The 11,164-nt window shown below is 38.7% G+C and overlaps 1 protein-coding gene across 1 annotated transcript in view; it reads left to right on the top strand.

Annotated features, from left to right (window-relative positions):
* Positions 1 to 10,920, top strand: part of LOC104616807 (collagen alpha-1(XXIV) chain-like) — a gene marked incomplete at its 3' end in the record, with an annotated part of 100,016 nt that extends 89,096 nt beyond the window's left edge. The window contains exons 29-31 of the mRNA XM_010281947.1: positions 583 to 636; positions 1,665 to 1,718; positions 10,867 to 10,920. Of these exons, the coding sequence (XP_010280249.1) occupies positions 583 to 636; positions 1,665 to 1,718; positions 10,867 to 10,920 (162 nt within the window). The remainder of the gene's footprint in view (positions 1 to 582; positions 637 to 1,664; positions 1,719 to 10,866) is intronic.
* Between the last annotated feature and the right edge of the window lie 244 nt (positions 10,921 to 11,164).

Here is an 11,164-nt window from a genome sequence, read left to right as displayed (position 1 = left end):
CAATTGCTTCTGCAACTGTTGAAGGGCTGGTCTTGCTTTTAGATCTGTGCTCTCCTAACACATACTGAAGAAATGAGGTGGGGGGGGAACAACATTTTATTTTTGCTTGCTTGTTGTGGTAAATTTTATGGATTAAAGAAGAATATAACTATAAATGCAATGCACCCAACAGAGAGAAAAGGGATCTGCTAGCTGCAGTTCACAAGACTGATGTACAACATCTCTTCTTCAGTCTTCTAGGAAAAAGGAAGACAGAGAAATTCAGTTTTATCATCTTTTCGAAATATGAGTCAGCTTGTTAGGAGGAAGGAGTGCAGAAATTCAAAAAGGCCTCTGCACTCTTTCTGAAGCACAGTCCCTGAACCAATGGTGTTATGCATTTTGCACTGCAAAAAGTTGTTCCCTTTAGCCGCCAAGTCTCTTCTAGGCTACAGGCTACAACCCTCATAAAGACCTCTTAGATTGCTGTGGTATTGTTACTGCAGGTTAGCCTCGTTGGCCAGATATGCCTGGCTCAATGGACATGGAGTGAGTCAGGAAAAGACCACTCAGTGTTATTTTCTTTTTATTTTTTTGTTAAAGGGAGAGCGAGGCAGTCCAGGACCAGTAGGTCCTCCTGGAGAGAAAGGTGTTATGGTAAGTCACAAATAATGTAGAAGCCATAGTTATGTTACTTACAGAGGCACTTTACTTTCAAAACAGTAATATATTCTCACTCTCCTGACTCTGCAGGCTTTATGGAGAAGAGCGGTACTTACGATGCATTGTTTCTGGCAAGTTTCATTCAGCAGCTTTATCACCTCTGTGGAAGTGACATTGCAAAGTGACCTGCTGAATGAAGCTGAGGAGCAACTGCATTTTTGAAAAATTGCTCTAAGCAGACTTATGTTAAAAAATATCAAACACAATGAGTTGAAAGGAGGCATAAATAAAGGAGGGAAAGTAAATGAATGATCTCCTCTGTAGACTGGCTTAACACAGATTATTCTAATAGACTGATAACCAGCATCACCTCTAATTCTGTGGCACAGCAGTACCCAGACAGCCCCTGGGTGCCACTCTGGTGGGAGGACTGGCTTCCTGACAACACCACTTGTCCTAAATCAGGATGCAACGTTTCATACAGCATTAGACAGTCTAGAGGCCGCTGTCATGTTAAGTAGGTTGTTGGGGCACGGAAGTAAAAAACTGTACACACATGTGCCCATTGCCACATAGATGTTGAAGTTCTTGAGGACAAGTGGTTAGGGTTTGGTTGTGTGTTTGCTAGCAAGCACAGTGATGGGTCCAGAATGTATAGAGAACACATTTTGTCTTGGCCAGTCCTGCCCACACCAGGATGTGTCCATTTTCTGTTGCCACTGTCACAGCCTTGATGTGAGGATTTTGAATTCATTTACAACTTAGCAGCTTTTGTTTCAGAAAATCCCTGTCACCTAGTGCCTGTCTGTGGGAAAACTTCTTAGGTTGCATTGATGATTATTGTGATCCATCCAAACAAATATCTGTTTCCTAAACAAAATTTTGGGAATAAATTTTTGAAGATTAAACATTTTACTGACTTACCTCCAATTTTTCAGTTAAGTAACTGGATTTATTATTTTTATTATAAAACCAATTTTGATTAAACTGTTCAGTCTTTTCTATATTTATTTCAACTCTAGGGCTACCCAGGATCTCCAGGAGGCCCTGGGCCTGTGGGGCCAGAAGGATTACCTGTAGGTATCGAGTGGTGATTTGGTTTGACATAAAATGTACCATTTTCAAATTGTCTTTTTGTTCTGATGAAGCTAAGGATGGTTTCTAATTTGTACTGCAGTCTATAAAACTGTCATGAAAATTTGCCTATCCGGACACAAATTCTGTTCATCTGCTCTTCACTAAGATGATCCATGAGAGACAGGAAAACTAATTTATATCATTTACTCATCCATTTAAAAATCATTCTGTTGAGACAAGTAGGGGAATAGAATTTTTTAAGGATGGTTTAGAGTTGCACAACAATTTCATTTTTAATTAATTGATGCCTAATATAATTTAAATATATTCATTCTGTGTTTATTTTCATTGTTAGTAAAAAATAAATTATATTCTAATTTGCTGTGTATAATTGTGCTATAATTTGGGTCTTCAGTACAGACAAAACCTGAATCTTTTATCACAAATTGTTAGGGGATTTTTAAGATAATGTTGCTGAAATACAAGTATCCTTTAGCAATTTTGGGATATTGGACAGAAGTAATTTATGCAACAGTCACATCATGATTTCTTATTCAGAATAAAGTTATATAGCGTCTCTTATTTATATTTTTTCTAAGTAAATTGTACTAACACAATTAATTGAATTTGAACCATGAGTGAAAGTAATTGATTTGTATTGGTTGCATTGACTGTTGCTCAATGTGCATGAGACTTGTAATTTTCAGAAACCTGTGTATAGAAGGCAATGAATAATAAGTTTATTTGACATGTAGGGACCTTCAGGGACAAGAGGACCACCAGGACCACAGGGACCTAAGGGAAGAAGAGTAAGTAACATTGCAGTTTCATGTTACTTAGAGCAGAGTGTAGTGTATTGCCAGTATGAATCTGATGTGTAACCCATGTACAGTTGCTTCCTTTGAACTCTGTCCTCTTGACTTAAGCCATTTGTACTGAAATCAGGCAGATGATGCTTATATTTTGATATAGGAAATTATATGAATCTTCATTTCTCCTCACATTACAGTTAAATGGGGTTTTGCCATTGATTTCAGCTGAGAGCAGGACCAGAACCAAAATGATCACTGGCCTTATTTTCTGTATCCATAAATATGCAAATGTTGGCATTTATAAGTACCATCGGACTGTTTCAATGTTTTAAGGATTGTTTTCTTTATTTGCATGTCATTTATGTGTTTGAAAAGACAATCAAAATCACCCAAACGTAGTTCTGAGAGAGGGAGAAGCAAAGTCAGAAGACTGTGTATGCTAGAATCTCAAACCTCTGATTAGACTGTCATTTCTATTTCATGCATTTTTATCAGGGAAATGGGAACCATTTTTTCACTGTGTACAAAACACTAATGCAAAGCCCACATAAGCAAAGACAGCGTCTGTCCCGACCAATTTGTATGGGCGTTTGATCACAATATATAAAATCAGTATCAGTCAAAGTGTTGCAGTTTGTCACCTGGGGGTGGTTGGCTACATGGTTTTCATAAACACTTTCCTTCATAAACCCCACCAGTCATTTGCACTTCCTGTCCTGAGGTTTTTTGGTCATGTTTTTGCAGTCTGAGCTCAAGGTGCCTGCAGGAAGCGCTTCCAGTTCATAGTATAGATGGGTTTGGTTGCAGCATGAGCAAGTGTATTCTCACTGGGTTTATGGAGGTTGTCGAGAACAGCAGTGAAGATGCACCTTTCTAACATCAGCCTCATGTAGCAGTTTGACAGCATCTCCAGGCTTCCTATGAGACTGGTACAGCTCGTACCAGTGGCTGGACCTGTGTGTCTTCACAGGTGGTGTTAGCATTGGGCAGTGCTTACCAGTCATTCCTGACAAAGTCCCTGAATCTTTGTTAGTGAGATAATTTTGTTGGTTTCTTTCTGTCATAGGAAGCAGAAACTTTTGTTTCTACAGTAAAATACAATTATAGCCTTCCTTTATCCTCCTTTGTTATGGTGATACCTATGATTTCTAAGAGAATACATGGTAAAATTTGACAAGTTTTAAGATCTGGAGGTTTCACTCCAGTTAAAGATAGATACCCAAGAAGCACGCATTGCCTTTTAAATAAGATTTTAAATTAGAAAATATTGTGATTAGCAAACTTTGTAATACAAAATTTCTTAACTGTATGTTCTTCTACATTACTTTTTCATGATTGCTAAACTGTTAAATAAGAGATTGGGTAAAGAGTTATATTTTCAGCATATTCAAAACAATATATCTGAATATATTATGTATTTGAATATTAATATATTATATTTGAAACTATATTTTGAATATTCATTGTAGTTGAAATATGCCATATTTTGAAATATACTATATTTTGAATATTTTGTATATTTGAAATGTATAATGCTTAGCAACTTCACAGTACACTACAGGATTATTCAGAAGAGAAACTTCACATGTTTCAAATAGGTCTTCTTCGTTTAGTACAGTTTCCTCCTCCTTCAGAAGAAATCTGTTTTAATTTACCTCTTTGTTCGTGGTGCAGTTTGTAGGAATGATTTGTGAAATGTAGCGTATGAAATGTATAATCTCTGTTAAAAGTCTGCAATAGTGGTTGTGAGTTGCCCTGTATTAGAGAGGTTTCCAGCTGTCAATGCCAAGTGAGTTGTTTTGTTTTGTTTTATTTAGTTTCAGACATAGAGTGTAATTTATCCCAGACTTCAGTTTCCTTACATGGGTAAAGCAGATTTGAGCATATATCTACCTACTAAAACTTCTTGTGCTTGTCTGAAGTACCTATCAGTAGCAGATTTGTCTGAGTCTAGGTTTCAGGATTAAGGAAGTTATCTCAGCAGCTCATGGAAAAGGACACACCCACCATCATCAGAGAGAATCTGTATGGTCTTCATTTTTCCCTTACAATAGATGTGGGGGTTTTTTTAAGCCAACTTAAAAGGGTATATTAGTAAAAATTTCTTTCTGGGAAATTAATTTACTAATTCAATGATAGACATTTTAATTTAATAATGAATTATTTGTAAAAAAAAAAAAAAAAAAAAAAGAAAAAACACAACCCAAAATCATATGCACTAAGAAATATTCGGTATTATTTTGATAATTTTGCATGCAGAAGTAGCAAATGCTTCCCACGTCTCACAGGTCACCTGCTTATTTTCTGAATATGTCACACATATGTAATCTATTAGTGCCCAGAAAAATGAGTTTATTGAAGCCTGTTTGTCAGGCAAAACTGAAATGCAGATATATTTGCTTATGCAACATATCTAACAAAATTCAAAGAGAAGCCTTAATTAGCTGCAGAGGGCAAGAATCCACCCCCCACTGATAAGCGCAGTGAACTACCAAAAATTGGTGTAAGCAGGAGCGTCCAACCCCAGGCACCGGGGAGAAGAGAAGTGGCAGAGAAGAAGTTCCCGAAGCGTTCAAGAGGTGCTTATACACACACGTTCAGTGGAGAGAGGCTCCGGGGTCCACGTTAATAACTAAGGCAGCCTTCTGACAGGAGCGTGGATCTCGGCTTTGATGTAGAGGAGCAGAGGGAAGAACAGCCTTTTTAGTTCACAGGCAGATTTGAAAATGTAAATCCAACCAGAAATGCAACGCAATTGTGATGCTGAAAAGAAGTAGCAGCTTGGCACCACTTTTTGTTCGGTGGCCTGATTCAGTGAAACTAACGGGTGCCTTACTTCTCTCCGATATCAGTAGGAGCATCTCTGAAAGTGAAATACATGCTGAATTGAGACACACAGGCCCGTGGCATCAGATGAGGAGTACACATACGCACTCATTTTCACGTAAAATGCTGATGTTTGAGCTTCACCTAAAAAGGAAAATCCCTTGGGCCCTGTCAGTCCACCAGCATTTCAGTTTGGTGGCCTATAGGATGAAATGAGTTAGAAGGCCAGCTCAAAAGTAATTAGTGTAAGTAGTTGTCTCTGAGACTGGTACGGAACTGCTGCAGGTTGTACCTTTTAATTCCTCTGGATGTAGCATTCCCCTCTAAACTCCTCTGATCCTTCCGTCCTGGCAGGTCTGTCTGCCAGCATCACCAGAGCGGGAGTCAGAGTCAAGCTGCTGATATGAACGCGAGTTCTCCCCTGCAGGCTCTCCTCCCTCCCAGCAGCATCTGCTACTTGGTGACTGTTTTTATGGGGAGAAAACTTATTTTAATTTAGATTCTATTTTGAAGGTAGAAGATAGTTTTTATTTAAGGAGTGTCACATCTTCTGCCAACTGAGACAGGAATCTTTGAGGGAGTCTGTCTCTATGATTTTGGCAGCACATCATGGACTACATTGCTTATAATTAAAGATTACTCAAAATAAATCCCAAACATCCCAAGCTCTGTGGAAGTCCCAGATTGGAGCTGTGGTTTATGCCTTTGCCTCCATCCAGCGTGACTGGGAATGCTTCGTGGAAGGGGGTCTCAGAGCAGACCCAGGTCTTCAGGGTCTGTGAACAAACTCCCACTGAAGCCCCTGAGAATTTTGTCTGCTCTCAAGATCAAAATGTCAGACCCAAAGTGGAATCTCGCATAAGGAGAATATCTGGGGCCCCCTGAAACCTGGGGTTTGTCATCACTGGATTCAGAAAGAGAAATGTCAGAACTCCAAGCTCTGTGTGGCAGGCCTCAGAAAAATGCGTACCAGAGTCATACAGAAGTTAAATAGAAGCATATGGAAATTGCCCTTTGTTGTGTACCGAAACAAACGTATCCCGTCTTCACAGCTGGAATCTACAGGAAGTCTTAGGAGCGCTGACCCTCTACTTCTGCACTGTCACAGAGTGGAATTCCTTCATCTCATAAATTCTGGACCTTTCAGCAACTGGTTCACATCCAAGATTACCCAGCAGCCTACTTCTGCCTGAGAGTAGCCAGCTGCTCAGTCTCCAGTACACCCAGGAGTTCTGGCTAGCTTGAAGGCAGGCTGTCTAGGAATCCATGCAGTATCTCACTATTAGGGGGTTTTGGGGGATATGCCATTGAGCATAGTGCTAGCACAGAGCTTCCTCAGCTCATGCTTGAGACTTGATGCACTTCAGCTGGAATCATGTGGGAGGTTGGGTTCTTGTGTGACCTGCTTTTTTTTTTTTTAGTGTTAATCTCATGAAAACACAGAGGGAGAACACCGCTTTGTAGATGCTTCAATGGCAGAATGACACTCTGGGCGGTGGGAATATCTATATCTAAGAGAAGGAATTTCTCTCCATGACCAGAAGGAAAAAATACGTTAGTCTGGAAGACATGTTGGTAGCGGTGTAGGCAGCCATGAAGCCGTTATTTCATGTTCTTTTGTTGTTCTTGTTTGCCGGAGAAGAAAACCACAATGTCAGAGGCTGGTGCTGCTTTTAGTTCATACCGTAATGTTTGACTAATACAACTGTAGCTTTTAATTTGAGAGGAACAGGTCCTGTATCATTAGATTCATTTAATGAGTGAGACCTAAGCAAAATTCTCAATAGCCACTAAGATTCTTAGCAGTTGGTATTCTTCAGGCTGATGTTTGGTGTTTTAAAGCTTAAAAGCAATAATTTTTCTGCACTTACTTTCCTGGAATGCAGCTCATGAAATTCAGTTTTGAAAACGCAGATAAATGACATAAGTGCCGTAAGTTTGGGGTCAGACAACAGCAGCTTATATCTGTAACAGCCAGTAGGATTATCTTTGCTTCATTTGTGTCTGTGCTGGCATGGAGAACCTCAATTACCTAAGGATATCAGCAATCAGTTTTAATGGGTAATATCTTTCATATTCCTCACAAGCAGGAAATATGGAACCTAGAAAAATGTGTGCACTTCAGGGTTATGTGAAACAAGTGGCCAGTGTGCTTTGTGATACATCAATAGCTGCATGTGTTTATCTGTCTTAAATTGTTCAAAGGAAGTGAGACTAAAATTGATGTAACTTTCTAATATTTTTCCATGTCAATCACCAAAAGAGAGAAGTAGCTACATAGTGTGTCTATGTTATTTTCACGTATGTTAAGGAGGCAGGATGAGAAGAACAAAAAGAGTTAATTGGTGCTTTTTGCCTTCTTAGATGGACTTTTTCTCAGTTTATTATCCTAGAGTTTCCAATGTAATACGTTCCATCTTAGAAACAAAGTTGAATCCGTGCCAAAGAACAAAGTAGCAGCAATTGTTTGGCAGCCTTACTCCTCAGCTCTCCGGCAACCTAAATTAAATAACAGCAGGCAAATCATGTGTATTTCTCACTCTGTACTAGCTATAGTAGGAAATGATACAGATCCAATTAATCCGTGCCAATAATGAGTCACACCATACTATTTATAGGAATGTTATGGTGTGCTTTTGTTAGAATATTAAATTGCCTTTCCCTTGGATTCCTGCACTCTGTTCTGTGGCTGGCTAAAGCTAGGCTAAAGTCAGGCATGGCCCAGAGGCAGAAGCTGAGCATCACGCTGGTTTCTCTTACTTTGTTTTCAATTCAAAATTATGTAGTAGAATATTGGTATTTTGAATGGTAGGCCTTTTCACTTGATTATTAGTGATCAAATCAGTTGTCATTCTCTTCCTAATGATTGGGCTGTTGATGCAAACTCTACCGAAGTGGATATCTGTGTGACTAGCAGAAAGGTTTTGGTATGTTATGCACATAACATGGATTGAGAATCCTGTGTAGTTTCCTGACAGGACCATTTCTTAAAATATGTGCTATGACCTTCTTTATGATTAAAAGAAAAGAATTTATCTGTTAATACTATTAATGATAGAAGATAAAATCTAGAAAGGAATTTCTATATTACACAAATCTGTACAATCAAAATGTGTCCTTTTTCCTCCTTGAATAGTTCATCTTGAGATTCTAACCCCTGATTAGCTCTGTGGAGGATGCACAGAGACAAATGACAGGTCATGTATCTAGAAAGTCTGAGAAACACTAAAATTATCCTGCAGTTACTCAGCTTAACACTCTCAATTTTCCCCTCCCTATGTTGCCCTAGCTGCCTCTGCAGCTCTTCTGTGAACTTCTTTCCCCTTCTACCCCTCCTTGCTTAATGGCCTCCCCTCACTCCGTCTCAAGTTTTCCTCTTCTCCCTTCTGCTTCCATTCTTCAAGGCATTTCACCTGAATGGAATGTCAGATCATGGGAGTCTAAATCTGCTCAGTCTGCCTTGAATGTTTGTCACAACGCATTTTGTGTGCATTATAGATGGCAGCTACAGAAAAAGTGCAGAGCAGTAACCTGACATTAATTTGATCAAGATGTTTAGCTTTCCTTTTACTTATGCTATATAATGATTCAATAATTGGGCTTACACAGTTACATAATCTTAACGTTAGGCCCAGTCTTGTGCTTATAAAGTCCTCCATCACCCTTAAAAATAGCATTAGTGTTTTGGTTCTGATATCTGAGTGTACTGAAGTCACCAGAATTTTTTTCCACAGACTTCAGTAGCGTTTGGTTTGAGACCTTTCTCACTGAGAGCCATGCAGCAACCTGGAGTGTCTTCTTCTGTAGCCTCTTTTCTCCTCTAGCTTAAAAAAATGCCTGTAAATACTCAGTCCTGGCTTAGACCAAAACAAAAATGGTGGCCAGGCTAACCCAAGGATTGCCTCACAAAAGCTGTGTCCCAAACCACTTAAGTATCAAAAGTATTCAGACAGCTTTCCCTGCCTGTTCATTTTATTTTTCCTATGGTTTCTGTGTGTTCCCTCGTGCTGGCCAGAAGCAGCAGTGCTGAAATGCTGACAGATAAGCTTCTCATGGGATATTTCTGGCTCTGCAAGGTGTTGTAATTATATGTCAGCTCACAGGAAAGGCCTTTTCTTGAGAGATTTCTGTTTCACGAAAAAAGCCTAAATGATTCTGGATACACACTGTTCCTGAATTGCCAATCAGACGTTTCTTTCACTGTAGCTCCAGAGGGAAGCACATCAGTGCTTACCATCTGTTCTGACAGAGGTTTTGATGTGCATCAGTAAATCCAAGTCAGAGAGAAGAGAATTCAGTTTGTTTCAAAAAATTCAAGAGGGACGTGGAAGTCACAGACATTTTTAAGGGGAAGGTAATCTAAATAAAATCAGACATGCTTCCCACAAAGTCATTTTAGAAGCCTCTGTTACTGCCTCTAAGAACAGTATTACAGCTCTCTGGAAATCAGTCATGATTGCATGCCCTGCACTATAAACTGTGACCCAAGATGTAACGTTCTCTGCAACTCAGAAATGCACTCTGAAAATACAGCTTGTTTTCCTCTAGGCACTGCCATAGCAGAGTACTAGTTCCCTCTGCCACCAGGAAAGCTGTGGTGTCTCATCCTCCCACTGCCTACTGCTGTAAAGAGCCTGGCTCTGTCTTGGTACTTACCTAGCTCTTGCTTTAAAGTGGTCTGGTTTTAGGTTGTTATTAACTGGTTTTAATTTTATTCTTCATACCCGAACAGTCATGGTGTTTAGAATTATGGAAATAACCTCCTAAATCAGCATGGATAAATTATTCTTTTCCATTTTGCTCATGATCTGTTTTAAGGATTTTTCATTTCCTTGTAAATTAATGGATTTGGATTTCTCATCTTAAATAATAATTTCTGAATGTTTTGACAATAAATATTTGCTATATTATATAATACAATAATATAACAGGTGATCTTTTTTCATCTATTGGTTATAAAAAGTCACTTTACAAGAAATTTTAGTGTAACAATAGGGCAATTAACTATGCAAGATGATAAATTGCTTTTAGTCTTGCCTCAAACTGGTTTGCTAATGGAAGAACTTTATCCACCTGTTTTAGAGTCTTACTATCGCAAGCTGGATTTTTGCACATACAATTTATAATATGCTCAAAAGCAAGCACTCCATATATATCTATATATATATAACACTAGCGCTTACCTAAATTCTTCTAAATATGTCTGTTGCATTCATACAAAGTGGATAGGAAAGAGAGCAGAAAATAGCGTGCATGCTGGCTCCAACAGAAACCCTGAACATTTTCTTTACATATTTTCCAGAAAATCTTTCTTCTTAAATTCATATTTAAGCAAACCAGGAACTCATATTATTCTTTGAAGCTTTATTTCACACTTAACATAAAATGAAAATTGTTTTTCTTGCTGACAAACCACATTTCCCTTCTCGTAAAGCTTATGTTGCATCTCCCTGATGATAACAAAAAATAATGCATAATTAATGTAACAAACCACGTGTTCAATATTCAGGGGCCAAGAGGTCTAGATGGTCCTCTAGGAGAACCAGGAACACAAGGCATCAAGGTGAGTGCTTGCATTGCTCAGTACTGTATAAAACATTTACATAGACCATAACAGATAAGCAAAGAAAACAAACAAAAAACCAATACAGCATGTCAGAAAACATAAATTTCCGTGTAATCCAGGAGGAGATTTGCAAATTTCTGCCTTCTTCAGGTACTTTATTATTATGGTATAAACCCATCTAAGCCTGAATCTGCATTTCTGTGGAGTTACCCCGCATTTAAACTGTGTGCAGCTTATCTAG

This window comes from Phaethon lepturus, unplaced genomic scaffold (assembly GCF_000687285.1).
Source record: "Phaethon lepturus isolate BGI_N335 unplaced genomic scaffold, ASM68728v1 scaffold18162, whole genome shotgun sequence".
In the NCBI taxonomy this organism is placed as follows: Eukaryota; Metazoa; Chordata; class Aves; order Phaethontiformes; family Phaethontidae; genus Phaethon; species Phaethon lepturus.
Note: the sequence above shows the minus strand (reverse complement) of the source record. Positions and strands in the feature narration are given on the sequence as shown.